This window comes from Motacilla alba, chromosome 7 (assembly GCF_015832195.1).
Source record: "Motacilla alba alba isolate MOTALB_02 chromosome 7, Motacilla_alba_V1.0_pri, whole genome shotgun sequence".
Lineage (NCBI taxonomy): Eukaryota > Metazoa > Chordata > Aves > Passeriformes > Motacillidae > Motacilla > Motacilla alba.
The window spans coordinates 10,442,703-10,469,195 of NC_052022.1; the positions used below are offsets into that span (position 1 = coordinate 10,442,703).

At 41.0% G+C, this 26,493-nt stretch overlaps 1 protein-coding gene across 6 annotated transcripts in view; it reads left to right on the forward strand.

Moving 5' to 3' along the window:
* MYLK (myosin light chain kinase) overlaps positions 1-26,005 on the forward strand; it is a 198,375-nt gene extending 172,370 nt beyond the window's left edge. For 5 of the 6 annotated variants that reach the window (XM_038142902.1, XM_038142903.1, XM_038142904.1 and 2 more), the window contains 8 exons: positions 759-962; positions 5,135-5,352; positions 10,727-10,850; positions 18,340-18,492; positions 19,483-19,606; positions 20,792-20,921; positions 21,781-21,900; positions 23,863-26,005. In XM_038142902.1, the coding sequence (XP_037998830.1) occupies positions 759-962; positions 5,135-5,352; positions 10,727-10,850; positions 18,340-18,492; positions 19,483-19,606; positions 20,792-20,921; positions 21,781-21,900; positions 23,863-24,119 (1,330 nt within the window). In that variant the 3' untranslated portion in view covers positions 24,120-26,005. Of the gene's footprint in view, positions 1-758; positions 963-5,134; positions 5,353-10,726; positions 10,851-18,339; positions 18,493-19,482; positions 19,607-20,548; positions 20,568-20,791; positions 20,922-21,780; positions 21,901-23,862 lie in introns of those variants that run through there. The other variant, XM_038142908.1, reaches the window with a different exon arrangement.
* The last annotated feature ends 488 nt before the right edge of the window (positions 26,006-26,493 follow it).

Consider the following 26,493-nt stretch of genomic DNA (forward strand, 5'->3'; position numbering starts at 1 on the left):
CATGTATTTCTGGCAAATGGAGCCCACATATGAACAAAGCTAGAGGATTCATTCATTTTTCAGTGTCCTAAAAGCTATCTGAAACAAAAAGGTACACATAGTGTACTTGCATTTCCATCATATCCATTAGTGGTAATAAGATTATCCTGCCCACGGGCTGGAATCTCTGTTGACAGCAGCCATAATCCCAAAAGCATTAATACTGTTGCTGAGAGAAGGTCAGTGATTAGCCTGGCTGTGTTTCTCAGGGCCCCAGCTCGTGGTGGTGTGAACTGCAGGCCATGATAATCCTTCAGTGATCGGTGCTGAAGGCCAGGGGATCCTCTGTGCTGCCATGAACAAATCCTGAGAAGCGTAACACAGGGGTAGAATTGTGCATTACAGCAAAGGGAAACGACAGTACTGAAGCCTTGAGCATTCAGATTCTGATTTCATCTAAATCCTGTACTTGAGATGCCCCATCTTCAGAGGTGTATGACCTATAGAAAACTGTGAGCAGAAAGACCTGAATTTAAGCCTGGTAGGAGTCCCAGTTTTTGAACCTTCCTATGTAAGACTTGTTAACTGGAATGGCAGAGTATCTCTAAACATGGTATTCATTCAAAAGTTTTTGCAGATCAGTATAGAATAATACTTGATACTAAGATATTTTAATTTCAGAATGGAATGGTTGTGCCGGAATATTTAGTAAATTGTTGCTATTTGTGGTGGCACATATATTGCAAAAACATTTTATGGAAATAGTTATCTATTTTCAGGGGAAAATTTGGACAAGTCTTCAGGCTTGTTGAAAAGAAGAATGGAAAAGTTTGGGCAGGAAAATTTTTCAAAGCATATTCTGCTAAGGAAAAAGAAAACATAAGGGAAGAAATCAGCATCATGAACTGCCTACATCATCCAAAACTTGTCCAATGTGTAGATGCCTTTGAAGAAAAAGCCAACATCGTTATGGTTTTGGAAATGTAAGTATAAAGCAGAGCACATTGACAAAGTTAATAATGTTGAAAATAGTTCTGTGCACAAAAGTAGCAACTTATAGACACAGGACTGTCAGACCCTTCAGAATTTGCAGAGCCTGGATGTTTTTCAGATCTTGCAAGTTTTTTCAATTATTTATCCAACTTGTTTAAACTGTATAAGTGAATCTGTGTTAATCTTTTAAAAATCAGTCAAAATCTGCTACAGTTGTTATTGTCTAGTTTCTAGTTTGCTTGTTTCTTAAAGTAAATGTGGTGGGGTTTTGCAGCTTTATTCTTATTGCCCGCTTGGGAGAGGTGAGAACAGTTTGCAGCATTTTGGTCTTTAGTTTAGAAACGAAAATGTGTTTAAGGAGGAGAACTTCTTTTACTTCAGGAAGTTCTAAATGTGTGTTGAACAGTCTTCACAAGCAACAATGGCCAACATGAGCAATATTTATATCATCCATAATGCACCTGCTGAGTGTGAATCCCATACTTGTGGCAGTACCAACTGGAAAGAAAATTAAATCCTGATCTGGGCTGATGTTTTTTCTCAAAAAGTTACTTTAGTAACAGTTCTGCTGCCACATCAACTTGACGTGCTCTCTCATGCAAGGAGAAGCCATTTTTATTGCTGGCTGAAAGTTCTAAGTAAGATATAAATTGTTTGAGGCAAAAGAGACTATATGTCTATTTTGCTTCCTTGGCACTTGCTTAGATTATGTGCAAACTACTACTGCACTGGCATATTTCAGAGATGGGATTTTACAACCCTGGAACTTATGTGCAGGAAGGTGTTTTTATTTTTAAATTGAGCAGTTGAGCAAACTGCCAATGGTAAGGGAAGGGAACCCTACTTAGCTTTGAACTGAGAGCTGGCAGACCTAATGGAAAACAGGGAGATGGATAGAGTCTGGAATAGCATATGGCTTTACATTCCATTAGTTTCCCCCGACAGCAAAGGGTTTTACTCTTTAAAAACGTAGAAAACTGCAATCAGATTTGAAGTAGTTTTGTCACCCAGCCTCAGTAGGATGTGGTTTTAGTTTGGGGTGAACACCTTCTCTGGTTTTTTAGCCCTCCCCAACATTTCCACTGTGTGGAGCAGCAGCAGAGCAGCTCTGGGCAGTGAGGTGCTGTGTGGCACCTCATGTCAGGTGACCTGGTGGCCTCTCTACTGTCATGTTACCCAGCTGACACAATCCCAGCCCAGCAGCTGCAGCTGTATTGGTAAAGACCCTCCAAGGGATCATTTCTGCTGTAGCTATCAATACAACGTTTCTTTGCATATTGAAGAAGTTGTGGGAAATAGCTTTAAAAGTTCTTACAATCCAAGCTGTTTGTTTCATTTCCATCAGAGTTTAAATGAATGGATTTCAAATAAATCAAGCTTACTTGCTATCAGTCTACTTTAAATCAGATTTTAGAAGTGACTGGCATTTAGGAACTCCTACTCAAATTGATGAGAAGCACCCTTTGATTTTTCTTCCTGTTATTTATTCAAAATTGTTCATTTTAATTTTATTCCCATACCTTTCCTGGAACCTTTTAAACTTCATACTCTCCACTTTTAATATTTCTCATTACACTATTTTATATGGTTCGATTTCATATTTTGAAATAAAATCAGATTTTTTTATTATTACTTTTAAATTAAACACTGTAATGATGTGCTCTTGCCTGGAAACCTTTCCATCTAACATTTACTGGAAGTCAGAGGCAAATCTCAGGCATTTCCTTTTCAAATATAGGAACATATTGGTTCCACCATGAGAATCTCAGTGGAAAAAGTAAATTTGAAAATAGTAGCATGTTGTCACTTTAATTCAGCACTGGGAGCTAAGTGCCTCAAAGTTTTATATACTTCAGATAGTCAGGTTTTTTAATAGATCAAAAGGAGATTATTGTATTGCAAATTAAGATTTTTGGAGAAAAATCTCAGCACTAAATTCTGTCATTTGATGTGATTTAGGCTAGTACAAGTTATTGGGTTTTTTCTTAGGTAGATATTTAAAAATGCAGTTCAGTATTTGCCTGGGCAACTCCAAGGTAGATTCTTCTCACTGTTCCTACTGGACCAGAACCTTAGGTGAGTATTCTGTGATTCCATAGTGATTCCATAGATAAGCACATTTTCCTATATGACTCATGTAGAGAAGACTGAAAAGAGGAGAATCCAGAAAAAATAGAGATTTGGATTCTGAACTAGTTGTGACTGAACAAAGCCAACTTCTCCTCCTGTGTATGTGTAGAACCTCATCCATATTGATTTTATTCAGCTTCCTAACCAGGCAAAAATCAAACTGGAATTGGCTCCTGATATAAGAGCAAGAGTATTCAACCCGTAAATGCATTGCAGTTTAATCTACCATTGCTACCAGAGTGTTGAGAGCTCCCATGGTAAAAGCAGCAGGCAGGTGTATTAACAGTGGTTTATTTATAAGATATGCTGAAAAGTGGTGCTTGAGGCAATGGTGAAATTTCTGAAAAGTTTTCCCTTTAGGGATCTGAGAAGGGTGGCACTTTTATAGTACAAATAAGTCGTCACCGTCTGCGTTAAACAGTCAGAAACAACTGGTGCATTTTAGTATGAGGATGATTATCATTTTTACTTGCAGAGTACTCCACATATAAACATTTTGCCTGCAGATGTTTTCATAAACACCCATACTGGTTAATGTCTTAGCAAAGCAACAACACACTAGATTCCCCTGCATGTTTATTCAACAGGTCTGGCAATACTATTGCTTTATGTTACAAATGTGCTCTAATCCAACATAACCTCTCAGTTTGTCAAGCACATGTTCTTCTTACTATTTTCATATTCATAGGAAACCGCAATAGCATCTCTAATTACATATTTTCTGAAATTTTATAGCCAAAGCAAGAAATGCATCCAGAACTTCAGATGTTTCAAATTCAGTTTGGTTCATGAGGGATATAATCATCTGTCTGGCAACGTGCAAACATGGCAAGGCCGGCTTTCGCTTGCGTGTTTTCCTTCTGTAACTGCAGTGTGCAATTGCATGTGGCAATAACCATGAATGCTGCAAAATATTAAACCATATAAAGACCATGGTGTCCATGTTTAATTTCTAAAAGCAGAGCTGCTCTTCACTGTCTGCTCCTTTCTTTATGGGTCATTCACCCGCAGAAAGAAAAAAGTATTTCCCATCTTTGGATGCAAGCAGATAAACCGTTGAGTGATTAATCAAAATTTAAAAAACAAAGTAAAATCAACAAAAAAATCACAAAGAAACAAAACAAAACACAAACTCAAAGAAAAACAGAATGAAAAAGCCTACCAAACTCAGTAAGCCACAACTTAAATTATGCTTTATTAAATCTAGGTTAAAAATGTCCCACTTCAGTTGCACGAACAGTCCAATCCAGGAGATGCTACCCTGGAAAAAACAATTATTTCACATCCTAAATTAGCATTAAAATGGAATTGACCTACAAGGAGTGTGATCAGGGCTCAGCTAAAAATACCAACACAGAAAGTGTTGTGGGTTATATCCTTCTCCTGTCATAGCTGAGGAGGAAATTCCCTCTGAGCTCACTTGGGTCAGTAATTTACCCTTTGAGCTTTGCATTCCAGTTAACCATACCATCAGAATTCTTGCTCCTTCAGCCTTAGTCACTCTCAATCTCTCTTCTTCCTGAATTTTTGCTCATCTGCTCCAGTTTTGTCCTCTTTTCCTGGGACCCATCCCATGTATTTTGGTTTTATTTCTAAATTATGTTATTTGCATTTGTGCACTGCTGGATCATAGGAGGGAAGGGAGAAGTGGGAAGTGTGTGCTCCAAGTCGGGAGCAGTGCTACGAGCACGTGTCTGGCAATCACAGAGCACACACTCCACTGTCAGCTGCAGGTGACAGTCCTAGAGGCAGGATGTAAACCCCTCCTGCCTGGAATAACAACATTGGTGTCTCACAGTCCTCACCTGCAACACAGATTCAGAACAGAAAACATCTATTGATTTGTACCACACAAAGAGGGGATTCTTCCCAGGTAACCCTTGTGTGTGTGGAAAATGCCATTATAAAACACAGATTGCATCCTGAAGTGACTGCTGCAAGCTCGAACTCTCTGTATTGCTGTAAAAAAAAAGGCTGATTATTCCCCAAATGAGTGTGTTACAGAAGTGTCTTTTTATTCTGTCTTTCGTAGGGTTTCTGGAGGAGAACTCTTTGAACGGATCATTGATGAAGACTTTGAACTGACAGAGAGAGAGTGCATTAAATACATGAAGCAGATTTCAGAGGGAGTTCAATACATTCATAAGCAGGGTATTGTCCACTTGGATTTGAAGCCAGAAAATATTATGTGTGTCAACAAGACTGGTACCAGCATCAAACTCATTGACTTTGGTCTCGCAAGAAGATTAGGTAAGGAATTCTCTGCCTATTTCAGTTTCGTGGGGGAAAGGGCAGGACAAGCAGTAATTCATGCTACCTATTATAGACAGAGTAAACAGATGCTTCCTATAAATATTTCTGGGTTTGGGAAAAAAAAAAGAAAAGGGAAAAAGAAGACATTCAAGAATGAGAGTAGGGCACCTCATCTTCAAGAGGAGTTTGCAATGGGGTGTACAGAATCTATCTGTTTCCACAGCAGGGTATTCCTGTAGATTCCACCTAAAATACACAGTAATACTAATATTAAAACATATTTACATTTGGTACCATGAAGCACTAACTCTCTAACTAAATACTTCACGAATACTACAAATCCTTGAAACTTTTTTAACAGCAGAAATTAAGGCAATGCTCTAGAAGCCTTTCAGATAATTACAGTAATTTTACATTTTCCTGTCATTTTTATCATTTCTTATCTTAAACAGCAGGATATTGTCATACATGTTAAACATAAGAGGAATTCTATAAAGAGCTGTGTAATAGCACTACTTAAAAATAATGCAGCAAGGGGAAATTCCATTTGACAAGCCCTTCCTCTTCCTACGCTGCTTTTTAGCTGCTTTCCATCATTCATTTTGGTCTAAGCTTCCAACATGATCTGCAGCTTGAAAGCCAAAGACCTTCAAAGGTTCTTGTCTTCATATTGTTCAGCTCTAAAAAGCAGCCCTTCAGTTGTATTTTCTGTGTTAAACAATACCAACATCCCACACTAATCTTTTTTCATCTCGTATTTTCACAAAAGAAATAAAAATCATTCCAGGAATTAGAAGGAAGAAAATAGTTTATGAACCTGTTACACTGGGAGAGCTGAGATTTGTGGCTGTCCTGACATTAATTGATTGGGACAACTTATATGAATTCCTACTCTCTATATAACAGGGTCCACAGCTGGATTCTTACTTGAAATCTTTTGCCTTCCCTCTTTGAAAAAGTATCAATTTAAACATTTTTAATACTTACTTAAAAGTAAATAATGATTTTTGAGAGAGTACAGATGAAATACTACCACCTACCTTTTGTTATCTGCCTAAATGCAGCTCATCCTACTTTTGACACTTAAATAAAAGACTGATGCATTCCCAAGAATATAATTTTACTAAAACAAACCAGGAATGGTTTGTTGAATTAATAAGGGAAAAGAAGTCTGCTTTGAAGAATTTTAGATGGTGTTCTGCTCCAAAATTGTATTAAATGAATCTTGGTCACATGGACACTGTTAACTCAGAGATAAGATGTTTATTTTATTGATTATTAAAGGAGATCACTGCCATTTCTGTTCCTTCAGCAGTATAGAGCCAGTAGTGTTCTGGGAACATGAACTGATTTAGTTCTTGTTCAAGAAACAGATGAACTCTTAACTAAGTTCCAGTGCTGGTATTTTTGTGTGAGAGGTGTGGGAAAGATTTCAGCCCATGATGTTCCAGCTGTCAGCCTGAAAACTGTACATTTACTGCTGCACTGAGTGGATTTCATCAACAAGAGATTTAAAGTAAACAAGGAATGGCCTTTTTATAGAAACTTCTTCAGCTACCTTTTTAACTTCAGACCACAGTTAAACCCACGTTTAGCAAACAGAAGATCCTATTTTCAGCAGCCTGTTCACATCCACCAGCTTTCCCATTTTTCTGGTAATCTTGTGGCATCACAGTGCAGGCACAGCTGACAGCAGCTTGTGAGCTGCTCCAGTCATGCCATAGGTAGGAAATCTCTAAACTCCAGATAATTTCTCTCAATGTGGAAGGATGACAGCTGTGGGCACTAATGCTGATTCTGATTTTACAGTACTGTACATTCATTTGGCTTAATATGCTGCTAATTCTTGCCAGGTTCCATTGTAGGTGTTTGCAATTCATCAGCCTGCCATTCTGGGTAACTCCATCGTGGGTGGCATTCCCTAGGAAGAGAAAGGTCTTTTCCATTCAATGCCCAGCAAGCATAAGCACTGTTTTAATTGCAAAAAACAATTGTAACATTTCAGTTCCAAGAGCAGAAAGCAACTTTTACTGTTTTATTTAGTTACAAAAATAGCTAAAACCAATTCACTAGTGCCTGCTTCTTGCCAGTCGTCTTATGTGGTGCACTGAGGGCACATTCCTCCTCCTTGTGTTCCTTCAAGCTTTGTGACTTTAAAATTGGCTGTCAAATTCACTTTGGCATTGATAGATGTGGGATTGGAGCCCTCATCCTACAGACCTGACCCTGACTGGGCAGAAATTGCTCAGCCAAGGGATTGCTGAAGGAAGCAGTGGCTGATTCTGCACTTCAGCTTCTGAGATTTAACTTCTTGTAACTAGTGCAAACTAGTGCCTCTAAATATTCAGTGTTTTGATCAGCTTTAAAGATATTAGGATCAGCTCCTTCTGCAGTCATCTTCTGCAGCTAATTAGTTCCCTTGCACTGTCAGGAAATACCAAAGCTGCAGTGGGATATTTTCCTGACCTTTTTTGGTGTGCTGAGGAACACATGCAGAAAATTGTTTAAGATAAACTTCTTAAGGAGAAAGAGAATGGTTTTTGAGTACTGTAAAGATATATTTTTAATCAGTTGATTATATACAGTGTCAGCAGCAGTTTCCAGCTAGCTTGTCAGCTTTCTATCTGAACTAAGGGATATCCAAACACAGATCTTACTTGTGTACTAAGCTTGTAAACAACTCGGTAAAGACTTGACATATTATTGCATAGAAAGGGTCTTACTCTTTTCCTTTCTTTTTCTTTTATACACAGAAAATGCTGTGTCAGTTGTTTCACACTGTATGCTTGCACTCAAATGCCATGTTTTCAAAAAAACCCCACATTTCTCTGACCTGTGGGCAGCACATTTTATACACCAGCCTTTTGCATACACAGTTGCTCATGGTAGTTTACACAGCGCACAGAAAAGCCTCCAAACTTGGATGTGAAAATCTGAGCCTGAGATTTAGATGATCATGATGAAGCGTTTAGAAAACAGGTTCATCGTGATAAATGTCAGTAAATTCTTTTAAGGACCATTTGAAAAAAAAAATGTAAGTGGTGTCTTTAAAATGAAGGCAGATGGGAAAATGGGATCTTAGGCTTCCTTTTGGCACTTCAGAAGGGAAGGTGATCTCCCACTCCTCATTGCCCCTGTGGAGAACACATTGCCCTTCTTTCAGGCTAAGTTATTTTAGATGCCATGTTAGAAAAAGTATTATATGTTTTGGAGTAAGAAAACTCTGGTTATGTGACTATAGGGATATTGTGGAATACTTTTTGAATGTGCTTTTTAAAGGATAGTCAGCGAGCAGGAGGCTCTTGATGTTGGTGAATTTGCATGGAAGGATGTGGGTAATTTCCTGCTGCTGTCCCCAGGCATCCTTCTCTCTGTTTCTGTCTCTAAAAATGGTGAGAGCAGGGAAAACATGTGAAAATTAGGTTTCTGCAAATAATTTACTATAACCATACCTGAACAGAGCAAAAAAAAGGTGTCACAGCATTTAAAATGGGAAACTGGCACAACTGCAAGTGAATTGTGGCTGTGCTCAAAAGTTCCCTCAAGCATGGTGTTCAAACATTAGGCAAGTTATTAACCCCATAGATGTTTCAGATTTCATTTGGTAAGTTGGGGATTTGGGTGCCTCAAAAGAGCACTAGCACAGGTGTCTGATTGCATTTCATGAAATGCCCTAAGAGCTTTCAGTGGAGCTAAGTTTGGGAGTGGAGTCCGTACTGGGATCAGTATTTATGTTGCAAAACTTGGTAAATTAAGTTCTGGTAAATAAAAATATTCTATTCAGATTCAATGTTGCGGATAAGTTGCTTCTTTCGTAGACTCCTCAAAACTTTGACTTGCTGTTGTTTGAGGATTTTTTAACTTTTCTCTTGATTGCAGAGCTGCAAAACCCCGTACTCCTGGTAACCTTAACAGGAGCAGGACTGGAATGTGTTACATCTGTTGGCCTTCCCATCCATATCTGTTTTGTTTAGATGGTAATCTCTTTGGTTCCTCACTAGGACATTCTACTGTGCCTAATCTGGCTTCTGCTCTTGCACAAAAGCTAAACCTAATGCAATGAATCTCACTGAAGGCATAGACTGATGGTTCAGGCAGACGTGCAGACTGGCCATGAGTTTCTCAACCTAAATCCAAGCCTGTTTCAAGTCAGACACAACTTATATTCTGACATTTTTATGTTTTTACAGTACAGTTCTATTACTGGAATGTGGAGGGATTTTTCCCCCCCAGTACCTAAACTATTCCTTAGTTTTCTTTCTTCCTGACTTTGCTTCAGATTTAGAACAAGCACTGATAAAAATGAGCCTGCTGAGATTTGCCTAAGAATTTCTAGCTTAATGACTCTGTGTTTCACACTATGCTAGAGGGTAGACATATCACTCACTTGCACACAGGCAGCATAATCTGGCAACAATTTGTTATGAACAGGTTTTTCTCTTGTGTCCATCACTGTATTTTCCAGCAGGGCAATACTGGTGGATCAACACAAGGAGAATGTCAAGCCAGTTCACGTGTCTCATGTCCTCATTCTTTCAGTTCATATTGGTAGCAGTAGCTTCACTGTAGATCATGTTAAAAACATCCACAGAGTGTTTAAGCAGAGCAAATCTAGAATACCTGTGCTACAGGCCAGCTGACAGGAGTTTGGAGCAGCTGGTGACTGACAGCTGGTAATTTGTGCTTCCCCGTGACCAGGTGTGCTTGCAGGCAGCCTGGTTTTGACAGCATGCCTAAGTCCAGTTTTACCTGTGAGGTAATGATCTGACTGGTGCACATCATCTGCCCCTTCTTGTGTTTCACTGCTGGCCTCACTTCAAATTTAAGAGGCATGCAACCCACTATTGATTTTCTTTCTTGTTTACACTAGAAGAAAATGTATTGGATTAAAATCGTTATTTCCTATTGTTAAAATTTTAGAATGACTGGTTCTTTTTTACCACAACATGCAGAGCCCCAAGCTTTGATAAATGTTCAATAATTTGTGTAAACTTCTCAATTAGTTCTCTTGTGCAACTGCTAAAGGAATGGAGGCTCAAACACTTTTTTACTTCAGGACACACAAATCTGAATTAAATACTGATGGCTTTCCTTTTTCATAGATTTGGTCTTGTGGAAGCTCCTTGCAATAGGAACCTATGTGCCTTATACAGTGCTGTGTGTGCTTGAGGATGCTTAATAAATAATTCTTTATTGCTAGACATGCATCAGCTAAGGAAACAGCAATTCAGGCATCCCTTATTTCTTCTGATACAGATCTTTAACGAAATCACAAATATTAGGGCAAATCTGGTTTTCCTGTTACTGGACAGTAACTGGTTTTAAAAATCTCCATGCAGCAGTTAATGGTTTTCTCTTTCATTCTTCACAGAAAATGCAGGCTCTCTGAAAGTTCTCTTTGGGACACCTGAGTTTGTGGCTCCAGAAGTTATAAACTATGAACCTATTGGATATGAAACAGATATGTGGAGTATAGGAGTTATCTGCTATATTTTGTGAGTACTTTTCTATTCTTAAATTCACAAATCCTGACAGTTGCTGAACATGCAAAATTTTCATCAACTTCTGAAGTTTTCAGGCCTTTTTTGTGGTAATTAGCAACTCCAGCATGTTTAATAAAACTCTGCCATTCTCTGAAGGGTGTGATTGGTAAACTGCAGAACTGGCAGTTCTGGAAATTCAACTATTTGGTGTTGTACCTCTTACATCATAAACCAGCAATGCTTCATCCCATTTAAAAAGACAATGTGACTGTTTTATTATTAACTTTGAACTATTTTTCCTTTCCAGATGTTAAGAGAAATATTTGAGTATGCACTAATAACCAATAATTTCCATTATTTTATTCCATGAGAGAAACCATGAGAGGAAAACTTTTGTGAAATTTTGGGGTCTTGTGGGACACACTGAAGTATCCCAGCATTGCCATATCTGTTCACAGTGCATTTTAATTTATTACCAAGCACAAGCCACTGTATATATATATTTTATAAGCAGCATGGATTAAGCTCGTGTAAACACTTCAGCGGATGGTCGGCTGCAGCTCTTGGTTACATATTTGAGTATTAGATTTGATTTTTATATATTATTTGATACAGCAGGTTTATAAACATCAGTGAATCTAGAGAAATGTATATGGAAATAGTATCTCCATGCCTAGACCAGCAAGTGGTTTTCTTCCAGCAGTGATTTTACACATTTGATGTGTAGCAATATATATTAGCAAGTAAAAAGAGAAGCTTAGTTTGGAACATGGTTCCTTTCCCCGTGTTCCAGCTTCAGTGGTCAGTCAGTGGCAGATCTGCTTTGCAGTGCTTCTTTTAAGACTCCTCTCAATGCCCTTCTTCCTTTATTAAAGAGCGGCTGTCCCGCTCCTTGACCTGGCAATGCACAGTTGTTTGCCTCGCTTTTACTCAGTTGTTCTCTACTCCTCGTTTTCTCATGAGCCTGCACTTGTTCATGCTCTTCTCATTCCCGAACCAAGCAGCACAATTTCCTTACTTGGCCTATGCACAAGCTACCACATCGACTCCCTCTTAGTCCCAGCACAGACTCGGAATATTTCTGTTATCTTCAGTTTCAGATGTGAAGTGCACTCCGCGCTTCAAGGTCACTTCGTTCTGCCAGTTTATTTACAGGACTTCTGTTTTCCATTCACTCCCAAGCGCTTCTTTCCAGATCTCGAAAGCTCCTTGGGAAGGTTCCGCAGCTCCAGTCGGGCAGCCCACCCAGGCAGCAGCGCGATGCCAAAGCCGCTCCGGGCTCCGGGATGGGAGCGGGCTGGCGGCGCCCCGGGCATCGCTCGGTGCTGCAGCGCCGCCTGCAGCCCGCCCGGCCCCGCGTTCCGGGGAGCCGCTCGTCCTTCGGGCCGCTCCTTGTTATTTATCGATGCCCCTGGAGAGTTTCCGTGTGCTCCCGGCCTGAGCAGCGAGGCACAGGCCGGGGCTGGCGCCGAGCGTTCGGGGAATGCAGCCGGGGCTGCCGCGGCTGGGGAGCAGCGGCATCGGCTGAGACAAAGCGAAGGGGACAGTGGGGGAAAGGCGACCCGTCTTACCAAAGACCAGTCCGCTTCTTCCCAGTTTCTCTGTGCCAAGCAGGGTGTTTGGATGCTGCGCCATTCAGCTGATGGGGTTGGGTGGTGTTACGCTCATTCGGCTGATTGGATATGCCCTGTGACATATATAACGAAATTACTTGTTTGCTAACGTAAATTTAAGATCATTTAACCCATCCTGAGGGAAAATCTACATTACCCAAACACAATGAAAAATATTTCTTTTGATGCATTGCTATTGCCACAGTAATGATTAGTGGTGATAATTGGCTTTTGTCTTTCTTGCCATAAGAATAAAGTAATAGAAGTTAGGGAAGACCCATGAGTCATCACTTGGACTTTACCTCTCCACCCCAGACTGTTCCCAATCTTTTAACTTTCTTACAGCCCAGCTATTTTCACAGACTCACAACTATGAGCCATTATCCAGAATGAACCATCACATCATCATTACAGAATGCAAATAAAAGTCACTGAGAACTGCATCTCTCTTTAGCTGCAGCTCTGCTTTCCTGTTTTGATTGTAAGCTCAGAACAACCGAATCTCGAGCCTGAAGTGCAAGACACACTCACTTGGTGTCTGTCTCACACACCATCTCTGTGCCCATCATCTGGGCATGTGCATCCCCTCTCCCCTGCCATGGGAGTGGGACCATGCAGGCAGAGGGGAGCACTGGACGTAAGGGCAGCTCTGCTAGAGGCAGCTGATGGCCCAGAGCTGCTGTGCCCATCCTCTGTCCCAAAGGAAACAGCAAGGAGCACAACAGCATCACTTGACATAACACCTGCCTAGAAAGTGACCGCCATGGAAAGTGTTTCCATGATGTGCTGCACAACAATGAATACAAACTGGCTTTAGCAGAGAGCTGCTAAAGTGATCTCTGTGGGTGAAGGGTCTTCCCTGCAGAGGAATAAATGGTTGGGATGTAATCTTAAGTATGAAGCAAGGTGACAGCAAAACCTCTCCCCAGCCCTCTCCTATGCAGATGTAAGTACAGATACTGCACTCCCTGCTGGGATACTGCATCTGTCTTCCTTATGGTAAGACTGATTTAATTCCATCCTACAGTTCATGGATTCCCTTTCCACATTTCTAAACTACATATTAAATCTTTTTTATCTTCCTGGATAACTTACTCAGTCCTGTCTCTTCATCTGTCTTTGTTCTTCCTTAAATTTCCGTTTGTATTCTCCACCTCATGTTTTTTATCTTCCACTTTTATCTTGTACTCTGTCCTGTTCTGCATCACAGTACTGTTCCACATACTTAACTTGATGTATTGCCTTTGAAATAACAGGCCACAAATATTATAGCTTGTGTATATCATCTCCATTTATGTCTATTTCAATGTTTCTTTCTGCATTTACAATAATCTGTATCTGATGAAGGTTAAACCTCCTGAATTCTTTCCAGCTCTTTCTGTTCCTTCTGGGCATTGCTGAATTTGCTTGGGTTTTTGTTTTGTTTTGTTTGTTTGGGTTTTTTTTCTATTTCTAGTTCTTTCCTGATGATCAATTTGGATAATCATTGTTTTGAATATTTAGTAATGTGAAACAATTTCTAGTTTTTGTTTCAAACCAGTTTTCAGTCTTAAGGTTTCAGCACTGCATGGGTGTACATTGAATGTGGATTGCCCTTTTCCTTCTGGCACCAAAGGATCCAAGCAGTTTCAGGGAGGAATTGTCTGTGGCTGATTCAAACCCCTGCTTGTGTTCCAATGGTTCTCCCTGCTTTATCAGTGCCAGGCTGAGTTTATCTTTTCAGTGTAGTGGATTTCCGTCAATGAATATTTTTTAATATACTTTATCTTAGGTTGTGTTTTAATATCACATTTGATCTTGCTGCATACTCTTTCCCTTCAGCACCTTCTTAACAGCACACACCCTGATTCTTCAAACATTCCCTTTCCCTTTTATCCATTGTATCGTTCATCACTGCTGTTCCCCCTCCCTTGTTTGGCCATTTGGGTTGGTTGAAAGATCTTTTAGCATCATTCATCTTTTGGGTTTGCTGGCTTGGAACCTGAATAAAGGAAGGCTTACACTCAACTCTATGTCACGTTAAAAATTTATACCTCTTTATATTAAAGATGAGAGAGCACTCCTTGTTCTTTCCTTAAACCAAGTTAGGAAGGCTTTAATGCCAGACTGGACGGCCCAAAAGAAAATGTTTCATTTGTCTGGTGGCACTGGCAAACTGTGGTTCCTCATTAATCCACTGGGCATGTGAAACAAGGAGGAGAACAGCAATAACACCCCTGCTTCAGCAATGAGCTATCTTCCTTTACATGGGCTCTGTGGTCTGCTTCTTCCAGAAAGAATCAGTGTGGGCTAAGTGTCCCATGGATGTGTGTCCCTGACAAAGTATCCTCAGACTATTTATTTGCTATAGTTCACTGGAAAAAGAATTAATTCTGTACATGATCTCCAGAGTGCAGGTGTCATCATCACATGCTTATTTGACATGGCCTGCACAGGTTTATCAGAAGTGCCAGCAGTCCCAGGGAGTTGGTGCTGCAAGCACTGCTTGCAGAGGATTGCTCCCAGCCTGACCCTTTAGACGAGCAGCAGAGCCATCTTCCCTGCATTAGTGGGACTCTTAATGCAGAGATTCCGGTTGAAATGCCGTGGTGTTTGTTACATGTGCAATGAAATTTGCGTCCACGTTGGACCCTTTTCATTGTAACATCTCTAAGTCTGCACTCATAGCTTTGTTAGAACAGACCAATAAATGTTAAGGAACTCCTAGAGGATAAAATATATTTCTTCTTTATTTAGAAGTGGAAACTGTGAAAGACTTTCTAAACAAATGGTTCTTAACATGCCAGGAAGATGCCTGGTAAAGTAACTGGAAAAATGTTTTCAGTAAACAGCCTGCTGCTCGTCTAAGAGTAACTTCGCAGTGTAAGCTCAGAGTTAATTTTCTGGAGCAGTAGCTCATCTTTATCACTTCAGCATTCCAAAAAGAAATTGTTTCCATTATCTGTCAAAAGAGTTGCTGGGCCATTATTACTTTAAATGGCTATTAAGAAATGAACGACCAAGGCTTCGGTCAGTGAAATCTGTGCTAGAGATAAAAATTGCTGGCTATAATCTACACTAGTTGCTGGATTTTGTTTTCTGACTATGGACAAGGATCTAGTTCTCCTTAGAAGTATTTCCACAACAAGGCAACTGATTCACAGTGTAAAACTGTTGTAAGAGACAGAAAATTATTTTAGCTTTGTAAATCTGCAACAGCACATTCAGAAATACGAAAATAGGTTCATTGAAATGTTTGAATGGGCACTGCTACACTGGTGTTCAAAAATGACAAAGTCAGTGGAGTCTTAACTGAGATCCACCTGGTAATTTAACAAATGCATGGGACAGAGCAATCCTACCACAGCATTTAAGATCTTATCATATAATTCTGTTGTACAATTCTAAAATATTTTTTAAAAATACACAAAAACAAAAACAATGAATTTTTTTCCTTCTCAAATCTTCTCATCCTTTAATTTATCCTCACCCTTCAAAAGCTGTGTGGGACATACAGTACAAGCCTGCCTCTTACAGCACCACGGAGCAGTGGTGTTTCCACATGCAGCAACGTCCCCGTACCAAAGCAGGTTGTTTAGTATGCATATGGTCTCTCACTACTGCAGCTTTAACCTCTGGAAATAGGCCAGAATCTTGTCCAATGTAGTGGAAGAGCTGCACAGCACTATTTGTGGTAATACTGTGCAGAGGTCACCTCTGACATACTTCGATCAAGTATTGAAGGGAAATGCGATTGTTATTGCTCCAGCTGCCCAAGTGTGAGCATGGAGCTTAACTGGATGCAGAGAAAATGTACATCCCTTCTTTTGACAATGAACTAAAGGAATACTTCACAGACCTGTCATTGTCTGAGCTGCTGGCTTGGCTGAGACTCTTGTTCTTACCACAAGGTAAAAACGAGACAAACCAGCAGTCAGTATGTGGAACCAGAACTGTGGTCTGCATGCAATTTTTTCACTTGCTAAAACATGATGGAGAACACTGACATTGTCACAACTGAGCAAATGTTCAAATGTTGGAGAGGAGGTGGGTTTAAGGCCCTGCAGGAATGCTTTGTGATTCCAGGACAGAGATTCCCGTGCCTCCTGGCCGTGAGGGCTGCAGGGGGTGCGGGCAGAAGAGAGCCCGCGCTGCCTGCAGCTGTGCCAGCTCTGCAGTGCTGTCCTGCCAGGCACAAACCTTCTCTCCTCCAGTAAAGCAAATGTCAAACACAGGGAACTGTCGTGTAAAAAGGCTTGGTGGGGGCATTTCTGCTACGTTCATCTTTCAGCTTTTGGTAACTTGTCCTGTTATATCTTCATAAACGGGTTTATGCCACCTTACCCATTTACAAAGTAAAGATTCACTGCTGCATTCGAGTGCACCACATATAATGGAAAGTAAGACAGCAAATGAATTCTGTTCTGATTTACCTTGTTCTGCCTGAGAATAAACAAACCTTTTATCTTCAGTTCATGTATTATTACTAAGAAGTTTCTGAAGTACACACATAAGATTCTAAAGTCTGCTGTACTGCACACAACTTCCAGAAATGGTAAAAGATTTAGTGTCTGCTCTGTGTGAGACTTCAAAGAGTGTGTGTTTCTGCTTTGCTTATAAAATAAAATGCTTAGGAACAAAATCAGATTTTGAATGTAATAAGAGCCTAAAAAGAAGCAAAATAACTTTGAAGGAGATCATTCTATTATTATTAATCTAATAGCTTGCTTTATTTGATCCCAGTCTTTTTTTAACCAGTCTGTTCTGTGATATTCACTGGCACCATGATATTCATATAGTATTATTTCCACGTAGTGTTTTCAAAACCCTAATAAGTTACAGTTATTTTTCTATATTTGAAAGAATGGAGTAGTACTGGTTAACGCAATTGTACAGAGAAATCAAATAAAGTCTGTAAAAATTCATGAAGAATAGGTTATTCTGTAAATTGCATGCCAGGAGGACCTGGAAAAGTGAATAACTTGTAATTCTAAGGAATAAGCAACCTTTTACCTCTAAGTTTTTACTGAAAGTGTGATATATACAGGCATCAAAAATATCCAGATGCACAGTGTAATAAAGGATAATGCTCGACTGGAGAAAGAGACTGCAAAAATGACACCATGATGTTCTGTAATTGCCTTTCACTAGCAATTTATCAGTTATATTGCATAAAAAGCCTTGGAAGCTCAACTTAGGTTATAGGAGAGCATTATTTCCATTTCACACATCACCGTGACTGATGGAGAATATAAAGACCAAATTACTCCTGCATGCATCTGCATAACTCCACAGCCTGCAGTGATGCAGCATTGCTTTTTCTGTCTGTGTAAGTCAGGGTGGGTTTGTTTACAAAACAGCCTTGTGGATTTCATTATTTCATTATGCATCTTTCTTCTTGCGGTCTCTCTGAAGGAGTTAATGAAATAAAATGTACAAAACCCCTCCTTGGTTTGACAGTAAAGGCAGCAGAACCACCCTGAAACTAGATGATCTCCAGAAGTCCCTTCCAACCCTAACAATTCTGTGATTCTGAGGAAATGTCAGGGGGGAAAAAAGATATTCCACCAAATTTGGTGTGAAAAATCCAGTATTAGTTACGCAGAATTAGACAAGTCATTTAACAAACTACTTCGCTCCAATTTCACCTAATTCTAATTCTCCTCAAAAATGTCTAGGGAAAAGAGAAGGAAACTAGAAAAATGTGCCTTTCCGTTTTGCCGGCAAAATTCTACTTCCTTCCCCTAAGACTATCTGTAGTTCGTTTTGAGTCCTTTTAAATTTAATTTAGCTTTTATTTGCAAAGAACTGCAGAGCATGGGAGATGTCACACGCGATTTGGACCCGCTCCTCCGGTAACCTGCAAACTGACGCGGTTTGTTCTGTGTCTGTGTCTGTTCCGTCCCCAGGGTCAGCGGACTCTCTCCTTTCATGGGAGACAACGACAACGAAACCCTTGCCAATGTCACCTCAGCAACGTGGGACTTCGACGATGAGGCTTTCGATGAAATCTCTGACGATGCCAAGGACTTTATCAGCAATCTACTGAAGAAAGACATGAAGTAAAGCCTGGACTTCCTTGCTGCACTTTGCGTGTTTGCATTGAGCCCGGGCTGCCGTTCGTGTTTCCCCGCCGCGCGTCTCCCCACGGCCGCGGCCCCTCTGGCCATACTTTATAAGGAGCGGAGCTGTGCGCGCCCGCCCGGCTCCGCGTGTGCAGCTCTGCAGGGTGCAGGGGCTGAACTGAGCTTTTGCTTCAATCGCCAGCGCTTTGTGCTCTTCCCTCCCCTCGGGCGAGGTGCACCCGGGGCTTTCGTGTGGCCACTCTGATCCCCTCTCTTGCGTGACACGCATCCCTGCGTGACTCGTTCTGTCTTGCTCTGAATGGGTCGCAGTTCTGCCTTGTGTCGCTTTTAAGTGTGGTACCTCTGAGTAGGCAGCTTCCCTGTAAATGCAGTAGCTGGGCAAGAAAAAAAACCAACTGGAAGCCCTGATTGCAGAAGTGTCTGATCGAACCAGTGAAAGTAAACATACTTCTTCCAATGAGTTTGCAAGGATGAATGGAGAACAGAGGGTTATTTACATGTGCACCCTGAGCAAAGTGAAGAATAGGTGTGGTGAGAGATTTGGACATGTCTGTTCTGTGAGATGTACAAGAGGCTATTAAATGATGGGATGGAGAAATCTCTTTAAGTGAAGGAAAGGAGATCTGGGACAGGGTTCTGTCAGCATGAAGCAGCTGAATCACTGTCATTGTGGCTCTGCTGTATGTGTTCCTTGCCTAAAACATACAGCTTTTCCTGCTTTGTTTTATAATGTTTTATTAACACTTAAAAATGCACAGTTTTCTCTCAAAAAGATCTACAGAAATTGTGAAAGTGAGTTTAAGAAGTTTTAGAATGGCTGGGAAAGCAAAACCATGTGATCTTTGTTGCTAAATTTAGGAAACAGAAAAATCAGCTCCCAGCAAAGAGAGCAAAAAATAATGTTGCAGCAGGTAGGTTCCTCTCTCGTTCTTGACAACACTGACTGGTCTTTTCATACAAAAACAGGAGTCGCTTAAATTGTACTCAATGTCTCCAGCATCCCTGGCTGCAAAAAGACACCAAAAACATGGAAGCCAAAAAACTTTCCAAAGATAGGATGAAGAAATATATGGCCAGAAGAAAATGGCAGGTAATGAAGAGGACGTGGAATTGGGCTGGATATCCTGATGAGTCTCTTTATTTTCAATGTTTATGATTCTGGGGAACACATCACATGAGGGGGTTTCTGCTGCTGGTGAAAGCTGCAGCGTGGCCAGGGTGGGGATGCAGGACAGAGGTCTGGTTCCTGCAGCTGGGCAGTAGGAGGGTGCACAGCTGCACATGGATTACACAGGATGATCCCGTTTCAGGCTACTGAAAGGCATGAGCTCAAGCATAGTTTTTTCTACTCCTCTGGGGTTCTCTCTCCCTTCCCTGTCCTCTCCATGCCACTGAGAGCTGGGGGATTGTGTAATTCTTAACAAACCTGAACAGTAAACAGTACAGGTAAAACTTGCCTGCCTGGCCTCCCTAAAGGTACCTTAATTTGTGGCAGTTTAATGCTAATAAGCCGAAAGTTCTGTCTTGTTGGAACCTCCCCAGCTTCCCATACATTCAGTCAGACTGGTTTTCTGTAACATATTCATTCTACCTATCTTCTCTTTTCCTCATGCTGGAACTGGAGTAGCAGGTCCAACTGTGCCACACTGATAGCTACAGGAGTTGCTGTGTGAAATCCTGGGTCCTTTTGAGTAGCCTACTAATTTGTGTAGGTCTACCTTACATTCCCTCTTACATTCTACTCCTTTCTTGAAGCTCATGCAATACAAGTGTCTGTACTACTGCCCTCATAGTTAGAGCATATTTTAGTAGCCTGGTGGTTGATCCTGGGTCCTGTCAGAGGTCTGCTCCCATCATGCAGATGGTGCTTTCTCATTCATTTCATATCAGCTCGTTATCCATGTTGGATGAAATTCAGCCCAGCCCAGCAGGCTGTGGAGAGAGGCGTTCCCCACCAGAGTTCAGTTCCAGTTACACAGGACAGGGCTTCTCTACTGGCCCTCCTCTCTCACAGTGCTTTTTATCCACAGCTAACAGAGACATTCATTTAGGTATGAGTTCATCAGGGGAAGTTTATATCTGCAACTAAATTTGGTAATTCAGTCCAGCCTGCTCTGTCTCTCCTAGAACAACTGAGCTATATATAAGCAGTTTGTCCACCAATTCCAGTGAGGTTTGCAGAGATCCCAGATAATTTGTCCGAAGCACGATTGTTGCAGAAAATCACATGGCTGTTGGACTGGATTGATCAGAAGCCTTTTCTGTTATGTCTTAGAAAACAGGCCATGCTGTCCGAGCAATAGGAAGACTGTCATCCATGGCAATGATTTCTGGTATGAGTGGGAGGAAGGCCTCTGGGAGCTCACCTACAAGCCCTATAAATGCAGACAAAGCAGAGAATGAAGGTAAGGATTTTTTTATGTCTCATATTTTCATCTGTCTCTGAATCAATCCTACTAATACTTTTAGCAAATTGCTAAAGACCAATCGAGTTGGATATTACTGTGCTCTCTCTCTCTCTTTTTATCTTCCCATTTTTAAAGAAATGTGACAAAAATTCACTGTCCTTATATTGTCCTGCTACTCAAAATGTCACAGTATAGCACAGGCAGTAAACTCTTTTCTTTTTAAAGCCAAAGAATTAAGGCAGATTTGCCAGCTGCACTTTCTCTGGGTTGGGGAATGCATGTTTATACAAAGATGACAGTGATGTATTGCCTTCTCATGCAAGCAAGCAAGCAATGAAGTATTAACACTTGCTGTAACCATGGCACACACCCTGCATTAACCATGCTCCTCAGACAGGGCATTTAAGGAAATGTCTGCGTTACTCCCATAGGTCCCCAGATGAAATGGGAATTAGTGGTGTGTAACAGTCAGAGATGCAAATGTTTGACACTGCTGAAAATCAAGCAATTTTGAAAAATCTACATAGACTGTGGGCCTGATACAAGAGGAGCTCGTTTATCCCTCTGACTAGAAAAAGTCCAGGTTTGGTTAGAAACAAATTCAAGGGAAGATGCTGAGGATTTGTAGCATGGTGGCCTTGCACATCTATTTCTTTCTATTTATGGCCTGAATCCTTTTCCAGCTGCAAAAGACTGGCACAAAGCTAAGCAGCCAACGTCCTTGCTGTCCCATTAGTCTGACAGAATTAAGTGAAATAAAAGGTGCTTTCATTACCATCTGATAATTAAAAACTAGAACACATCTTTTGAGAACGTGCCCTGTAAAATTGTTCACAACCTCTCTGCTCTCCCCCAGATGCTTTCCTCGAAGAAGTGGCTGAAGAAAGGCCCCATGTAAAGCCATATTTTACTAAAAAAATCCTTGATATGGAAGTTGTGGAAGGAAGTGCTGCTAGATTTGACTGCAAAATTGAAGGTACTTTGAATAAGCATGTCTATTTCTTTCTCTCCTTCCTTGACAATTTTCTGCACTGGGTAATTGTTTTAGTTTTTCAATTTTTACTTCTGTATTATTGTTGAGTTGGTGCCATTTTGCTTTACCAGTATCTGCACAAATAGCACAAATAGCAGAAATGTGTTGCAAAAACAGAAATTATTTGGAGCTTGTTCTGTACTTGCCATGGAACAGAAGTCTCCAGGAGTCCACATGTGAATAACTAATTTAGAATAGCAAGTGGGAACTGTCATTTGATTTTTGAGGGAACAGTAAGAGCAAGATGCAAAGTAGAAACATAAATTCCAATAGCATACTCTTAGAGAGTGCCAGCCAGACACCAAGAATTAGTAGGAGGTCAGTTGTCTGAAAGGACAGACCAGCTTCAGGTCACCTCAAGATAACTTAAAGCTATACATACATTTCATTAAAGGCAAACAAGTCCCTAACTGCATATGCATGAGAAGTAAAGATAATATTCTTGTGCTGGTCATATAAGTCACAACAGAAAATAATGTTCTGTTGCTTGGGGGTTTTTAACTTATGAGTTCAGGAAAGAAACCTCAGACTGGAATATGCAAAGTATAAGTATAATGCGAAGACACATAAGGAGTGTGAGCATGGTCAGCCCAAGAGTCTAAAGGCCAAGAGCACTGGCACTTCTCCTGCAATGAGATTGAACTTTGTGTATCTCAGCTGTGAATGGAAACTAGAAATTTGGAAAGAAGAGCTGTGAAAACAAAAAACCCTACCCTGGGTAGGGTCAGTAAAAAACCCTACCCTGGGTAGGGTCAGTAGCATCCTGCATGTGTTCAAGTTAATTTATAGTCTTAAAATGAGGAAATCAGAGACTGCCTCATCGACCTTCTGCTTGCTTCTCTGCTCCAAATCTTTCCCTGCCTGGGTTTCCTATCTCACAGTGGAGATGTGAGGATGCATTATTATTGCTGATGGATGCTCAGCCTGGGGGTACGTGCACAAGCACTGCATGGAGTAAAACAGATGGATGTACCACGGCTGATGTTCCAAACTTTGCAGTGCATTGCTGCAATGTTCACTGTGTGTTAGGGATTCCTGCTGTTTATTTCTGCTCAGTGGGGAGTTATCCTCCCCTCCCAGTCCAGAACTTGGCTGAGACCACAAACCTTCAATTTGTTACAGCAGCCAAGAGTACTGTATAAGGGATTGTTCTGCAGCAGGCGTTGTACAGCGCTGCTCCCAGGCTTAGCAGAGCCATTTGCTTCACAAAAGGCTCTGAAACTCCTGGTGAGATGCACAATCAAAATGCTTTTCTTAGACTTCCTCACTTACCCTAACAAATACAGAAAAGGGGAGTGCAATGGGACAGGCTGGCTTTTAAGAAGCAGATTCGGAGGAGGAAGATTCAGAATAAGCATAGCAGAGCAACGTGAGGAAGGTATTAAATTGTAAACCCAAAACAGTTTACCCTTGAAATTCTAAATCTCAGTGTTGGGAACTGTTGGCTCGGGAGAAGCTGCAGTGTAACGTGAGCTTCAGATGCACTCTCAGGAGTTTCCTGCTGGCTGATGGCTACAGCACACAAAAAACTGTCTGCAGGCACTGCTGAGGGACTGGAAGGAGCAATCCAGCACACAAAAAGCTGTCTGCAGGCACTGCTGAGGGACTGGAAGGAGCAATCCAGCACACAAAAAGCTGTCTGCAGGCACTGCTGAGGGACTGGAAGGAGGAATCCAGCGAGTACCGCAGTGCTCATGTGCAGTTTTTGCTATTCATAAAAAATAGTTTCAGGTGAACGTGAAGTAGAAAAGCCTCACATCATCTACATTTATTTTCCATAAAGTCAATGAAATATTTGTCTGTCAACACATTGGCACGTCCCCACACAGGAGTTAGAGCACAGGGTAATTAGTGCTGAGTTAATGCTCGTTTATTGCAGTTGCTGCTCTCTCTCTGCTCTTGCAGGCTATCCCGACCCGGAGGTGATGTGGTTCAAGGATGATCAGCCTGTCAAGGAGTCCCGTCACTTCCAGATAGATTACGACGAGGAAGGGAACTGTTCTTTGACTATTTCTGAAGTATGTGGGGACGATGATGCCAAATACACCTGCAAAGCTGTTAACAGCCTTGGGGAAGCCACGTGCACCGCAGAGCTCCTTGTGGAAACAATGGCAAAAGAAGGAGAGGGAGAAGGAGAAGAAGATGAAGAGGAGGAAGAATGAAACAAGGCTAAAAAAATATATATTTAAAGACTCTCCTTATATGGCTCAGAAAACCAAGTTATCAAAAGCACCTTGTGTGAAACGTAGGTCTTTGGGGGGTTGTTATTTCAGCATGATCAGTTGATACCTGTTAGCTTTATGTATGGGCATTACTTCCAACCAGCAGGCTTTTTAAGTTGCTAGCATGATTGGACTGACTTTAAGCAAGCCATCAACTAAGTTGCCCAGACTACTTTTAAAATCAAATGTATGGAAACTAAGTTATATTCTGAACATCTTAAAGAAAAATAGTCTATTTACTGAGCTCACGGCTCTTTGCCATCACTTTTCTCAGCCAAAACCGCAGCTAAGTTGGCTCCCCAAGATCTACTTTAAAGGAATTGTTGGCCAGACATGCAGTGAATCTCTCCAGTCCTGAGGAATAGGCTGAGCTGCATCTTCTCTAAGGGAAGGTTTGACACAGCCAGCATTGCAATTTGTACGTTGGCATGGTTCATTTCTTGTTTCCTTTAAGCAGAGTCTCACAGACCAAACTTCAAACATTTTCACTGCCTCTGACAGTGAGCTGTTAGTGCCCTTGTATTTCTGGCAAGCATTAAACATCCAGGTGGTTTCCTGAGATACTCCTGATCTTGCTTTTAGCCAGCAGATCCCACTTTGTCATCTTTCCCTTATGGAGCCTGTCACTTCAGTGCAGTTGCAGCTGCCTACTTAAGAAACAGACTGAAAACACAAAGACTGAGAATATTTTCTGTGTTTCTGGTCAGTCTGATAAAGACTTACGATTCATATATATGCTGCTGTGAAAAAACAGGTTATTGCACAATCAGTGATTTCTCTGTGCATGTCTGTGAATGGAATCCCAGGTTAGTTAAAGTTTTACTTGCATTTATTTGGCAATTGCAAAACAGATTTCAACTGATGATAAGCTGGAAACTCCCACAGATTTTTCGAGTAGCCAGAAAGATAGTAGCCTGGATTACAAACTCCTCTCTTCTTAGCAATTTCCAAAGAATCTTAACCTATATAGGACCTATTTCTACCTTAAGAGCTTGACTGTCTTGTTTTTGTCTTGAACCTGCACCAGTAAGGCTGTTGCGTTTTTTAAAAACGCAGAAAAACAAAACAAAAAAAAATCCAAACCCCATTTTTTTCTCAGAAATGGTTAACGCACTCAGACTTAGTAATTTTGCTTTCCTTTCACAGTATTGGCACTTTTTAATTTTTGTTGTTGTTGTTGTTCAGAGGTAATATCAGAGGCTGCAAGGTGATTATGCATAATCCAAAACCAGTGTGTCTTATATCTACGTATCATTCCAAAAGTGATTCTTTTTCTTTTCCACTTTTTGTGTGTAAAGTGCAACCATTTGCATTTCAAAGGTTACCTCTTTTAAAAAAAAAAAGACATTACCTTAAATCCTCACCATTAAGTAGTCAGTGTACTTTAATACAGGTGTGTACATTACCAACCTTAGGTTGTTTGATATTACCTAGTTGTGTATGTGTTTCATATGATTTGCTCTTCTACATTCAAAGCTCAACTAATGTGGGTGACACGACGGTTTGTAACTGCTTTACTCTTTGTTGCTAAGTTCAGATTGCCAGCACGTCTTTTCTTTTCGATTGATAAAAACCTCTTGTTATACTAAACACAGTATTGCCACAATTCCTTATACAGAAAGGTTTTGAATCTGATTTAGAGCATACAGAGCTTTCCTCACTTTTTTTTTTTTTTTAATGTTTTAGGCAACAACGGGGTGTATTTTGTACCTTAATAAAAATATGCTAATGTTCTCCCTGTTTGTTAAACCATCGGAATTGCAAAGATGAGACCGCTCCAGCTGTAGTTACTCACGGTTCCTAAATAAATACTACCACAAAGCACACTCCTCGTATGCTCTCTTGCAGCGTCACCGCGTTCACCTTGGCCAAGCCTTTCCTCCTGCCCCTGAGGGGGCAACAGTGGAGCCTCCCTGATGTCTGTGGTGCTGCTGCCCTTCTCCTGCCCCGGCTGGTGCTGTCTGGAGGCTGCTCTCCCCCAGCACCACCAGCTACAGCCTGGGGCTGGCACTCGTGGCCTCATGTTCTGCCATGTCTCCAGTGTTACCACAGGCCTCAGTGGGAATGTGGATGGGGCACCAGGGAGGCTCTGGGCTTGTTTCACAGTTGGGAATTCCCATATGGTGGGGAAACACAGAGTTCTGAAAGACTGCGGGAGGAAGAGAGAAAAAAGTCAAGGATGTCTCAATGTAGATATGGACTTACACCAATGTTTCTAAAAACTGTAAAAGAGATAAGGACAAATCTGCTTGTGCTGCCTTTATTCAGACTTCTGCTAACGTGCAGCCCACATCACCACAGGCCATGCAGGACC